This window comes from Acanthopagrus latus, chromosome 13 (genome assembly GCF_904848185.1).
Source record: "Acanthopagrus latus isolate v.2019 chromosome 13, fAcaLat1.1, whole genome shotgun sequence".
In the NCBI taxonomy this organism is placed as follows: Eukaryota; Metazoa; Chordata; class Actinopteri; order Spariformes; family Sparidae; genus Acanthopagrus; species Acanthopagrus latus.
Genome location: NC_051051.1, coordinates 26,193,380 through 26,207,956, shown reverse-complemented (window position 1 = coordinate 26,207,956; position 14,577 = coordinate 26,193,380). Strand labels below are relative to the sequence as shown.

General features: G+C 39.1%; 1 protein-coding gene and 2 pseudogenes across 1 annotated transcript; all 3 read right to left on the bottom strand.

Moving 5' to 3' along the window:
• Nucleotides 1-1,926: 1,926 nt before the first annotated feature.
• On the bottom strand, nt 1,927-2,865 carry LOC119030714 (olfactory receptor 146-like). The gene has a single exon (XM_037118505.1). The coding sequence runs from the start codon at nt 2,863-2,865 to the stop codon at nt 1,927-1,929; it is 939 nt and encodes a 312-aa protein (XP_036974400.1).
• A 1,316-nt stretch (nt 2,866-4,181) lies between these two features.
• On the bottom strand, nt 4,182-8,082 carry LOC119031631 (annotated as a pseudogene).
• Nucleotides 8,083-10,115: 2,033 nt separating this feature from the next.
• Nucleotides 10,116-14,577, bottom strand: part of LOC119031630 — a 4,923-nt pseudogene continuing 461 nt past the window's right edge.

Here is a 14,577-nt window from a genome sequence, read left to right as displayed (position 1 = left end):
TCTCATTTTATGTATCAAGTTGTTGTTAAACCTTTGAATAAGACATCTCATTGAAACCCATTCATCTGAAAAATCAGTACTGTGCTGTGTCAGGTATCCTGTACAGGTGATCATGTGTGTGATGAATGAGCAGGTTACAAACAGGTATTGACTCAGCTCCTGCCCTCATTTCCACAGAATCCAAAAGAGTGTGAGAGTGTTTCATGAACAGTGTTGCATCAGAACATTTTCAGTCGTGAAGCCAGAAGGTGACGATGACAGAGAGCTGCCACAACAGGTATCAAGTAAACTATGAACTGGGGCAAAAATAAATGCTTGAAGGCTTTAAAAGTCTAAAAACATGTTTTGCAAATGTTATGTTTGGATTCTTTGAACAACACAAACAATAGGGGTGGCTGTAGCTCTGTATATATTAAATTTGATAGTTAGAAGAAGATAGACAAGAGACACGGTGAAAGAGCAACATTCCTGGACCAGATAACACACCTAAATCCTAAATAAATCCTAAATGATCAGATTTTCTCTCTCACTTCTTGTGACGGACCAGTTTGTTAAAATGCTTGATGATGCTCACACGTATTTCTTTGCTGACCAGTCCGTAGATAACTGGGTTGATGGTTGGTGGAATGATAATGAACAGGATACTGAAAAACTTCCTCATATTTTCAGAGGCTGAGGGGAATCTGTAACTCACAATTATGACCACTGAGGCTATCTCATAGAGCACATACACAACCAGGTGTGATGCACAAAGGATGTTTTAACACATTTTTGCTCTCAATCCAGTCTGCTGTCATTCTGTGACCTCTTCATGATTTGATTTTGAACTGTTGCAGTAATGTCCCCCTGGGGCCAAGCTGGCCCAGACAAACCGGGGTCATAGACTGCTGACCAGACTGCTTTGTGACGTTGTGTAAGAAGGAAGTTTGGTAGTTTGAAATCTGTGTGTGACTGTTGTAAAGTAGTTGTAAAGTGACAAATGAATTAACCTTGTTTCAAAAACAGACAAATAATAAAATATATTGCCCTTTTTTATTTATATATCAGAGATCCGCGAGGTCCTATGAAACAATGAGCTGCCCTCAGCAGTTCACTCTGCCACTATCTAGTATCCCCACAAGTAAATGAATTAATTAACATGCACACACAAACATGGAGATAGAAAGTTGAGATTCATACATCCTGAAATATATCAAAGCTTTGCCTGCTGCATTGCGTTTGCCATAATTACAGTAAAAGAATGTTTAATATTGAAATAAATGTATGAAAGGTGAGAAGGTTAATAAAAGAGAAGCCAAGAAAAAGTGATGGCACTGTGTGCTAAAAAGAAAGGGGAAGTGTTCCACTTAAGGCTCTGGCGGGGGGGAATTCAAGAGGAAATTCAAACTGAGAATTGTTTAGATGATTTTGTTTAAATTTACAAGATTAATGAGTTAATAATACAAACTCAGCAATATGCATTTTCTCCTTAGTGAATAACGCTGTTCTCAGAGGAAAACGAGGTCTCAGAACACTGTTTGAAGTTAGAAAGGTGGCAGGGTCCGCCACAAGTAAAACAGTATAAACTGTTTTGTCCTTTAAGGTCAGTTTGTTTATTAAGTTTATTCAGTCATGAAAACAAAGATAGTCTATTTATTCAATTTGTTTAAGCAGAAAAAAATAAAATGTTTTCAATCAGGGCTCAACGTTTTTTCAAGGTAATTTTAGACATCTTTTCACTTCTGCGCCAAGTCTGGATGAACAGACATGGTCAGTAATAAAGCGGATGAATAACTTCATTCAGACTACTGAGTTTGAAACCAGGGATTCAAATCCTCCCTGTAATTCTTGATACATGATTTGAAATTTGGTTGTTTGAAAAACTTAAAACCACAAGAAGTTCTTTAGACATCTGTGACTTGAAAAGATGCCGAAGTGAGTAGACATTCATTTTTTTGCTTTTATGGACTTAAACATTTCAAATAAGAATTTCCTTATTTCTTTAGACTGCGCTCCATAAATAATGGGGTTGAGGCTGCTGGGGACGATAACAAACAGTATGGCAGCAAGTTTTCTGTAGTCTGAGTACTGAGGGAAGCGATGCATAGTAATGACAGTGAATCCACTGATCAACATGATCAGATACACAGCCAGATGAGTGCTGCAGGTCTTCAAGGCTTTACTGTTCAAAGACTTGTTCTTACTGGTCAGACAGACGACTGTAATCTTTGTGTAAGTGAGAACCATGGTGCCTATAGAAGAGGTGAGCAAGACAACAGTGAACGTGAGGCCGTAGATATTATTAATAAACACACTGTCACAGGAGAGTTTAAACAGAGAGGCATTGTCACAGTAAGGATTCATGATCATCGTCCTGCATCGGTTCAGCCGTATGGTCAGACCGAGAAGAATCCCGACCAGAACCAAGGCCACTCCCCAGGCAGAAACTGTCAGCTTGATCACCATTTTGTTGGTCATTATGACAGCATAGCGCAGAGGATTACAGATGGCCACATATCTGTCAAAGGCCATAATCATGAGCACAGTGTGAGAAGTTGCACCAAACAACTGTGTGATGAAAGCCTGGACAACGCACTCATAATAACTGATGAGGCGCTCAGAGGGAGGCAGCAAAATGTCTGAGAGCAAACGAGGCAAAACATGAGTACTTCCAATGATATCACTTACTGACAGGTTGCAGAAAATGAGATACATTGGCTGGTGAAGGTTCTTGTCGATGAAAATCAGAACAGCAATGCCGATATTCATAACCATAACAAAAACATAGGAGGTAAAGAACAAGAAAAAGACAGGGTACATGAGGTCCTTCGTGATCTGAAACCCTTCTATTTGGAGGGTGAAGCTGTTGTAGGTGTAGTTTTCCATGAAGCTGAAATAATAAAATAGGATATTGATAAAGTATTTACATTCTAGACACCAAAGATGTATTTAATTGATAGCACAGACAATTCTTTATCAGGTTAATTCCAGAAATGAAGTAGAAATAACCATAAAAGATGTATTTTCACAATGTTTAGAAAGTATAAAAATGCATTGTAACACATAGCATGTGATGCAGTCATACCTACTGTGTGACTTTGGTCTTCAGTCATCACTGTGGGCAGATTCACCAGCAGCAGTGAAGGCCTACATTATTATAGATGCTATTTTAACATCAGGGGACTCACTGAGCCTTGAGCAACATGTGATGTAACATTCAGTCACTGATGTGGCCCAGATCTGGCCCACACCAAATAGAGCGGCGTAGTGATGAAGTATTTTTGTCGCCAACATAAGTTAGCATTGTCCTGGTTCCATCTGTAGGATTTTTGAATTGTATTTTGGATTGTGCAGGAAATAATCTCTGTGACAAACACAACTTCATGAATCTTCCAGGCTTAGTTCATCTAGGTAATCTTCATAGATTGAACACCACTTTGTGATGTTTGAAGTGCAAATTAAATGTGTAGCAGTAAAAAGCTAATGTTAGGCTACAAACAGACGACATTATTGTCACATGACATAAACGTCACAACCACTAAGTGTCCTACTGCACGATTACAAAAAGGTTTTCAATAAACTGATCAATGTACAAGTTGTGAGTCAGAGTTAGAACAGTGTGTAACTAAAGTGGCCTGTAAAGACGAACGAGTAGATGAGTCTCTGTGTTCACTGTGAGGACGTTTAATGTCCCCGACAACCTCTGTAGTCTCATTCAGACGCTTGTTGGCAGCCGCTTGCCATTTTTAACACATGAAAGAGCTCCACATTATATTGTCCGTGGACATCGAGGTTTCTCCCCCGCATGTATTGGGTGTATATGTTAATGAGAACCCATAAAAAATGTCCAGTCAATTTTTTGTGCTGAAAACTCTGCAGCTCGCTGATTGTAAGGTGGTGCACTTGGAACTGTCACGGTGTACATTCGTCTGTGAAAAGTCAAGGTGTCAACAAAATGTCTCATTTGAGGATATGTGTTGTGCGTAGTGTCAGTCAGAGACAACTGGAAAAGCCACTGCGCCATTTTTTTGTTGCATGTATGTATTGAAGTTTGTGATCCACAGCTGCTAGTTATTTAGGAAGTGATTCAAACCAAAAACATGTCAGTGACAACGACAGCCTATACATTTATTAAAAGATAAAATTAACAATTTAGTAAATGGACATCTATTGATTTCACAATAAAACAGTAGATACATGAATGACAACTTTGCTGCTGTAAGCAGGATTTAATATTTCATTGGTGGAGTAAAATGTCTAAAAACATGTTTGGATTCTTTGAACAACACAAACAATAGGGGTGACTGTAGCTCTGTAAAGATTAAATTTGATAGTTAGAAGAAGATAGACAGGAGACATGGTGAGAGAGCAACATTCCTGGACCAGATAACACACCTAAATCCTAAATAAATCCTAAATAATCAGATTTTCTCTCTCACTTCTTGTGACGGACCAGTTTGTTAAAATGCTTGATGATGCTCACACGTATTTCTTTGCTGACCAGTCCGTAGATAACTGGGTTGATGGTTGGTGGAATGATAATGAACAGGATACTGAAAAACTTCCTCATATTTTCAGAGGCTGAGGGGAATCTGTAACTCACAATTATGATCACTGAGGCTATCTCATAGAGCACATACACAACCAGGTGTGATGCACACGTCTGAAAGGCTTTGCTCCGGACGAGGCTGTCGGTTCTGTTTTGCTTGACAGACGCGTGAAGGATTCTGCAGTAGGAAAATGCAATGATCAGGAAGACGCCTGTACTCACAGACCAGGACATGGACAGACCTAAAAAACATGAAAACATCACAATTATCTTTTCAGTTAAGTATCAACACCTCAGCCTATCGGATCATTCCATTCCAACTCACCCAAAATCTAGAACTTTTCCCAGTTCACATCACAGATTTTCTTGTAAAAATTAATGTTGAAACTTCTGTTAAATTCACACCTTGCCAACACCAGCGAACTTCACAATCTGAGGAACACCAAGCAAGTTAGCACCGAGCTGTTATCCTCGCCAAAGAAAGGAGAAAACTGTTTGTTTTAAACTTTATGTAGAATAAAAGACTTTTGAACCTTCTTGCTGTCAGTTTCTGTACTGAGTGAATGTTGCCGACCTCTACAGTGACAAGAACTCCAAAATCCTTCAACCATTACAGCTGTTATAGAAAATGTGGTTGTAATCATAAAGTTAATTATTAATTACAGTTATAAGCAATTTAGTACCTTTTTATGAGACCGATTTAGTAAATTTGTTATCTTTTATGTTTCTTCAAGGGTGGTGATCAAACTATTTATCATAATCAATGATTACCCCTTATGATCATGAATTATTATTGACAGCACAATTTAACCTAAAACTCCCTTTTAGTGTTGCATAAACACTTCTTAATTGTGTGTTGTGTGATGCAAGGAATAACATAATGGTGCCCCGTGTGAGGAAGTGTACTGTTGTTCTTAAATGTGCAATATTAATTCCAGCATAATTTGGACAGTGCTAAAATCTGAGATTCACATCTTGAACCATTTAGCCAAAAGTCTTTACATTTAACCCCACTAGTCTAATTCAGGAGTAGACGTTGATTCGTACTTACACACAGTTGCAGTGTGATGAGAATTGATTCATTCATGAAGTTTATAACCCATTTGATTAACCAAAATCTTTTAGATTATTAACTGCCACTTTAAGCTATTTGCTATACTGCTCCTCCACAGCAATCAGCATCTTGATTTGCCACACCTGTCAGGTGGATGACTTATTCGATTTTAACAAATGTGTGCTCAACATCTGAAAGAAGTAATTATTTTGTGTACATACAAAAGAAATAGCTGTAGCTTCATTGTAATCAAATGCACTGACCGTAGATACTATTTACAGGGGTGGGACTGCAGGCCAGTCTGAGGATGGAACGGTTGCTGCTGTAGACGTGTTGGATCGTGGTGCCACACAGCGGGACGTTCATGTGAAAGCCGAAGAGAATGGCGATACACAGCAGAGCGACGACCCAGGCCAGGGCGCAGCAGAAGTGCAGCCGAGCTGAAGTCATGATGGCCGGATACCTGAGAGGCTCACACACTGCAACGTACCTGCAAAGGGAGTCAACAACATATCAAAACACTCATTAGCTTCTTACAGGATGTCATAATAAAAAAAAATGTCTAAATGAACAAGCACAATTAAAGGAGCACTCTGTAGTTTTAGCCAAGAAATGTCAATGAAAAGAGAAACATCTTCATTGACTGAGTTTTTTTCTGCCTAAACAAACTTAATCAACACACTGTTTCATGACTGAATGACCTGGTTAAACAAACTGAGCTTAAAGGACAAAACAGTGGATACTGTTTTATTTTTCATGAACATGAACTAACTGTTTCAAAACAAAAACATTTCTTATCTCTAAAAGCAGACCAGAGAGACGTCTCTCCATCTCAAACTTATCACTCAGAGATCTGGATCTGATTTGAATTTCAGGTCAGGGATCCACAACGATCGGTAAAAATGAACGTCTTTGCATCTCAAGCCAAATGCAAAAAACAGCCCACATTAGGAGCTGGGCAGACTGTTTCGAACATATTCCTGTAACTACATGTATAGTTGTTGTGGAAACTGTGGAGGCTACAAGAGAAAACGAGACTCTGTGATTTACAGAAAATCGTCTGGTGTAACTAGATGAACTCAGCAGCAACAACACAACACTCTCCACTCTCTGCTGCAGTTGACTTGTCACAGTGTCAAAGGTCACAGTTAACATCAGTCTATATAAAAACCTCATTGTAAATGGTTTTGTGTTGATCTGAATGGTCATAGTAACATTTTAAGACATTTGTCACAACAGCAGACGGCACACATGAACACCAACATGTCACAGGTCAAACAGCCACATCAGTTCCACAGACTACAGTATACATCACTGCATTTTGTGAGCTGTTGCATTAGAAGATCTTTACAACATTTGTGAAGCTGTTTCTGACAAATTCTTGATTATTCTTAACTTCTCATGAATTCAGCAATTGTTATTGCTTCATTTTAGGGGCTGCTGCAGTCCCTGCATCCATGGCAACAACAGAGAAACAAGCCACATTAATAGGATGATCTGCAGCTACACTGTGTATTCAACGTCTCTACAGTTTATTGATCGCTAGAAGATTTAATTCAATATAGGAACAACCGGGCCGGGTCCAGATTGACCTGATGTTTGACTTTGAGAAGCTGTGATATAAACCATTAATAACATTTTAAAACTCAGTTACAAACCAAAAACAATAAAATAAAATGCAGTCTGACATGATGGTGAATCTCCTGTGAACTGATAATCATTATTATTAAGAAACAGACGTCTCATCTTCAGTCTCTGAGTCTCTAATGTTAATGCGTGATGACCGATTGTTTTAATGCATTTCGATACCTGTCATAGGCCATCGCACCCAGAATTGTCTGCACTGCGACACCGTAAGTGTGCACGGAGAAGGCCTGAGCGAGGGCCGTGCTGTAGGCGATCTTCTTCTGTCCTGTCAAGAAGTGCATCATGAGGCGAGGCAGGACTGCCGTGGCCCCGAGCAGATCACAGGCAACCAGGTTACAAAGCATGACGAACATGGGTCTGTGCAGGTTCTTGTCTATGACGATGACACACGCCACTATGCCGTTCCCCAACAGTGCAACCATGTAGTTAAACAGAGCCAGGACGAACAGGAGCGAACCGTAGCCTGGTGGGATGTGGAAGCCCTCCAGCTCAAACACAATCGGCTGTCTGAGAGGAGTTACTGCTGTTATGTTCTCCATCTACAGCAGTCCTGAAGAAGACACCAACAAACATGTAGACAAGTTTTTTTGCACTAAAAACTAAATGACAAACACAATGACAAAATAACACAGTTGAACCTTCAGTAAAACTTCAATATTTCATCAAACACATAAAAAGAAAATACCTTAAGGGAAAGTCTCCTGATCACACTATTATAATGGTTTAAGTGCAGAGGCAGCCTGTCTTCTCATCAGGGCATCGATGCTCCGACTAGTTTAGGACAAGTCGTTCACTCTATTGACTTTAGTGTCTGTCAGTACAGCTGATCCCTGCCCACCATCGACGCTACCATTGAAAAATCAACCGCTCTCTGACGCTCATGTAGCTTTAAAGTTACAATGTGCAAAAGTATCAACAAATTAAAAGGAATTAAGAAAGCAGAAAAACCAACTAAAGAAATAAAAAAGCATCAAAAGTCTGATTGTAACATTAACATTGTTAGTGTTAGATCAATATTTGAACAATAAAAATGTTAATATTGAGACATTGACAAAGACTTGACAGGCTAGACATCAAACATGTGTTATATGATAGCAAAGACACTTTTCTATCAGATAAGTTCTACAAATAAAGTAGAAATAAAAACCATTAAACATGCAGAGTTTAACACCATCAATCATATTTTCACAATGTTTCGAAAGTGTAAAAATGCATTGTAACACATAGCGTGTGATGCAGTAATATCTACTTTGTAAAAAAAAAGACTTCACTGTGGGCAGATTCACCAGCAGCGATGAAAGTTTACTTTATTATAGACGCCATTTTAACATCAGGGGACTCACTGAGCCTTGAACAACATGTGATGCAACATTCAGTCATTGATGTGATGATGATTAATGACACTTGTCTCAAAGGTCACTGTGCATGTTTTCTCCATGTCTGATGATGATGTCTGACACACTCTGGCTCAAGACTTTTTCCTTTAGACTTACATTATGAAGGAAGAGTAAACTTTTTGTTTAACTTCACAACTGACATCAAATGACTCATTTTATTATCAGAATTGGATAGATTGAGTCCGATAACATTCAGAAGACGTAAAGAGTGACCACAGATAACAAAACAGCTGTTTTGGGCTTGAAAATTGAAATTGTTTTTATTTTTTACTCTATTGACAGTGATATGTTACGGTTGTTTTCTTGTGGCAAATGTACTTATTGTCAGTCACTGGACGAAAGCGTCTGCTAAATGCCCTGAATGTAAATGTAAATGTTGTGGCCCAGATCTGGCCCACACCGAATATAACAGTGTAATGATTAAGTATTTTTGTCGCAGTATTTTTGGATCAATGTAGAAAATAATTTATGTGACAAACACAAGTTTATGACACTGACATTTAACCAGTAAGCGTCTTACTCCACAATTACAAAAAGGTTTTCAATCAACTGATCAATGTACAAGTTGTGAGTCAGAGTTAGAACAGTGTGTAACTAAAGTGGCCTGTAAAGACGAACGAGTAGATGAGTCTCTGTGTTCACTGTGAGGACGTTTAATGTCCCCGACAACCTCTGTAGTCTCATTCAGACGCTTGTTAGCAACCGCTAACTGTTGTTAACACACAGAAGAGCTCCACATTATATTGTCTGTGGACACTGAGGTATGTCCGAATTTTCTCCCCCACATGTATGGTGTTCATATGTTAATGAGAAACCATTAAAAATGTCCAGTCAATTTATTCTGATGAAAACTGTGTTTGGTGTGAAAAGGCTTTAAATTAGCAGCTCTCTGATTGTAAGGTGGTGCACTTGGAACTGTCATGCTGTACATTTGTCTGTGGAGCATAAATGTGAAGCCAGTGTCTGCAGTCAGCCTATTTTATCATGATGAAGATGTCTTGGGTGTATGTTTTACATCTTGGCCAGAGAACGATAGGAGGAAAAGTCAGGGTGTCAACAAAATGTCTCATTTGAGGATATTGTGCGTGTCGTGCATAGTATCAGTCAGAGACAACTGGAAAAGCTATTAGATCATTTCTTTTTCTTTTTCTTTTTTTTGCAAAATTTGTTGAAATTTGAGATCTAGAGATTTTAGTTATAGACAGTGACTCAAACCAAAAATATTTCTGACAATGACAGCCTATACATTTATCAAATGATGACATTAACAAGTTAGCTCTTAGAATATGGATATTTATTGATTTTACAGTAAAACAGTTGATAAAATGAATGATAACTTCATTTATATCGCGCCTTGTACACCACCAGCATCCATACAGCTGCTGGGAACAGGTTTTAATATTTCACTGGTGGAGTTAAATGTCTAAAAGAATCTTTTTCAAATGTTATTTTTCAGTTCTTTGAACAACACAAACTATATTCCAGCCTCATTATTTATCTGTGAAGAACTGAGAGTGTTTAACAGCAAATGGAAGGCTGGTGATTAGGCTCATAATTAAAAACAGATATAATATCCAGTATGTTTTATAATTGATAGTTAGAAGAAGATAGACAGGAGACATGGTGAAAGAGCAACATTCCTGGACCAGATAACACACCTAAATCCTAAATAAATCCTAAATAATCATATTTTCTCTCTCACTTCTTGTGACGGACCAGTTTGTTAAAATGCTTGATGATGCTCACACGTATTTCTTTGCTGACCAGTCCGTAGATAACTGGGTTGATGGCTGGTGGAATGATAACACACAGGATGCTGAAGAACTTCCTCATATTGTGGGAGGCTGAGGGGAATCTGTAACTCACAATTAAGACCACTGAGGCTATCTCATAGAGCACATACACAACCAGGTGTGATGCACACGTCTGAAAGGCTTTGCTCCGGACGAGGCTGTTGGTTCTGTTTTGCTTGACAGACGCGTGAAGGATTCTGCAGTAGGAAAACGCAATGATCAGGAAGACGCCTGTACTCACAGACCAGGACATGGACAGACCTAAAAAACATGAAAACATCACAATTATCTTTTCAGTTAAGTATCAACACCTCAGCCTGTCGGATCATTCCATTCCAACTCACCCAAAATCCCAGTACATGTCACAGATTTTCTTAATTAATGCTGAAACTTCTCTTAAATTCATAACACCTTGCAATATATATAGTGTATTGAATGAAATAAAACCACTGAATGTGAGAAGTGTGAAATTGTTCATTTCAAAAATCTTAAAGATGAAGGAGTAATATAACAGCATTGAATTTATTGATATATCAACACTTTCTTGTTTTTTTCCCTTTGTGTAATGGCTTATTCAGCTCCCGTTCTTTATTTAACAGGATGTGTGGCACTTAGTTTTTCATTCAGGACCAAATTGCTCCTAGATGTGACAGAACTACATTAATACTACACAGAACCAAAATGTGGTTGCAGGAAAGTGAAACCTAGTGGAGATATGATTTTTTTTAGAATAACAGATTGTTCGTGCTGGTAAAACAAGACTTCCTGGTCTTAATTTGATTATTGTAAACATTCAGCAATAACTAATTAAATTGATACATGTTACCAACTTTCCTTAAAATAAGCAGTTGAAAATCTATGACATGAACCTGGAGGCCCGAGGAGAGTTGGCATGGAGTGACCCTGAAGTCCACTTTGTTCATTTTGCTAGCTACATGGCTGATTAGGCGAACTACCTAACAGTGGTCACAGTTAGAGACAGTTAGCGGTTACTCTGGTGATATGCTGACCTCATCTGCTTTGGGTATGAATTCAAAGGGCGGCCAATTCTTACATGTTGCACCTGTTAAATGACCTCATTATGAGCTGAGAATACAAACTGAGTATATTTTTGGTTAAAAGCTGCAGGTGGTTCTCTGGAGTCTTGTTTCGTTGAGCACTTGTTATTTTTAAAGTTAAAGCAGCAGATAAAATATGTAGAAACTGAACTGAATTGATATAAATACTTGACTGTCTAAACATCTGCTGATAATATTCAATAACATACTTTATATCAGGACATGAATGCACTGACCGTAGATACTATTTACAGGGGTGGGACTGCAGGCCAGTCTGAGGATGGAACGGTTGCTGCTGTAGACGTGTTGGATCGTGGTGCCACACAGCGGGACGTTCATGTGAAAGCTGAAGAGAATGGCGATACACAGCAGAGCGACGACCCAGGCCAGGGCGCAGCAGAAGTGCAGCCGAGCTGAAGTCATGATGGCCGGATACCTGAGAGGCTCACACACTGCAACGTACCTGCAAAGGGAGTCAACAACATATCAAAACACTCATTAGCTTCTTACAGGATGTCATAATAAAAAAAAAATGTCTAAATGAACAAGCACAATTAAAGGAGCACTTTGTAGTTTTAGATCAGACACGTCAGCGAAAAGAGAAATATTTTCATTCTGCCTAAACCAACTTCATCAACACACTCTGTTTTCATGATGGAATAAACTGATTAAACAAACTGAGCTTAAAGGACAAAACAGTGGATACTATTTTATTTTGTTTACATGTGGCGGACCCTGCCACCTTTCTAACTTCAAACAGTGTTCTGGGACCTTATTTTCCTCTAAGACTGCTTGTTTATTCACATATTTGTATAATTACCTCAGTAATATTGTAAATATTAAAATTCAGGGTTTGGTTTTCTTCTCCAAAACTACACGGTGCACCATTAAAACTTTACAGCTGCCAAATCAACAAAGAAGCTGCCACAATGTTAGGGGAGTGTTTTGATAGAGAAGTTGACATACACATACATAACTGTAATCTGTAAGGGTTCATGAACATGAACAAACTACTTCCAAACTAAAACATTTCGTATGTGCTAGAGGCAGACTGGACAAACGTCTCTACATCTCAAACTTATTACTCAGAGGTCTGCATCTGATTTGAATTTCAGGTCAGTGATCTAGAACAATCGGTAAAATCAAACATCACATCTCAAGTCTTCAATATGTAATTACTAGATTTACTTGCCAAATAGGAAACATGCCCACAATAGGAGCTTGGCAGATTGTTTCCAAATATTCTTGTGACTACATTTACACTTGTTGCAGAGACTGTGGAGGCTACAAGAGAAAACAAGACTCTGTGATTTACAGAAAATCCTCTGGTGTAACTAGATGAACTCAGCAGCAACAACACAACACTCTCCACTCTCTGCTGCAGTTGACTTGTCACAGTGTCAAAGGTCACAGTTAACATCAGTCTATATAACAACCTCATTGTAAATGGTTTTGTGTTGATCTGAATGCTCATGATGACATTTTGAAGACGTTTGTCACAACAGCAGACGGCACACATGAACACCAACATGTCACAGGTCAAACAGCCACATCAGTACAGTCAACAACAGCAAGGACATGAAGAGCGAGAGAAATTCCCCAGACTACATCAAAAACTCACTACATTTTGTGAGCTGTTGTGTTATGAACATCTTTAAAGAATTTGTGAAGCACTGTTTTGGACAAATTCTTAACTATTTGGGCCTTCTTGTGAATTGTTATTGCTTCATTTTAGGGGCTGCTGCAGTCCCTGCATCCACGTCAACAACAGAGAAACAAGCCACATTCATAGGATGATCTGCAGCTACACTGTGTATTCAGCATCTCTACAGTTTATTGATCGCTAGAAGATTTAATTCAATATAGGAACAACCGGGCCGGGTCCAGATTGACCTGATGTTTGACTTTGAGAAGCTGTGATATAAACCATTAATAACATTTTAAAACTCAGTTACAAACCAAAAACAATGAAATAAAATGCAGTCTGACATGATGGTGAATCTTCTTTGAACTGATAATTATTATTATTAAGAAACAGACATCTCATCTTCAGTCTCTAAGTCTGTAATATCAATACATGAAGGTAGAGAAGCAACTTAAATTTTTGGCTGATTGTTTTAATGCATTTCGATACCTGTCATAGGCCATCGCACCCAGAATTGTCTGCACTGCGACACCGTAAGTGTGCACGGAGAAGGCCTGAGCGAGGGCCGTGCTGTAGGCGATCTTCTTCTGTCCTGTCAAGAAGTGCATCATGAGGCGAGGCAGGACTGCCGTGGCCCCGAGCAGATCACAGGCAACCAGGTTACAAAGCATGACGAACATGGGTCTGTGCAGGTTCTTGTCTATGACGATGACACACGCCACTATGCCGTTCCCCAACAGTGCAACCATGTAGTTAAACAGAGCCAGGACGAACAGGAGCGAACCGTAGCCTGGTGGGATGTGGAAGCCCTCCAGCTCAAACACAATCGGCTGTCTGAGAGGAGTTACTGCTGTTATGTTCTCCATCTACAGCAGTCCTGAAGAAGACACCAACAAACATGTAGATTTTATTTCTAGCACTGAAAACTAAAAATGACAACAAAGTTAAAAGATTACACAGTTGAACCTTCAGTAAATCTTCAATATTTCATCACATTAAAAGAGAATACCTGAAGGGAAAGTCTCCTGATCACACTATTAGAATGGTTTGTGTTAAGTGCAGAGGCAGCCTGTCTTCTCATCAGGGCATCAATGCTTTGACTAGTTGAGGACACAGCGTTCACTATAATGACTTCAGTGTCCATCAGTAAAGCTGATCCCTGCCCACCATCGACGCTATCGAAAAATAAACCACCTTGTGACGCTCATGTAGCCATGTGGTTCAACAACTGAATATTTAAAGCTGCAGTGTGTTAGAACAGTTGAAGCTGCTTTAACATTAACATTTCACCTTTGGTTAACCATGCATCACAGAGTGACCTTCACATGATATAACCCCAAGTCCATCACACTACCCCCCTTTCAACAAAGTCCCCAACTGGACCCTGTACACAACATCACCCAGCCTCTCCAGAATCTGGCAAGGACCCACCCACTCACTGTCCAGTTTTGGGCA

What these genes read in the sequence shown, in the direction of transcription:
- LOC119030714 (XM_037118505.1), bottom strand. Translation starts at nt 2,865, where the DNA reads ATGGAAAACTACACCTACAACAGCTTCACCCTCCAAATAGAAGGGTTT.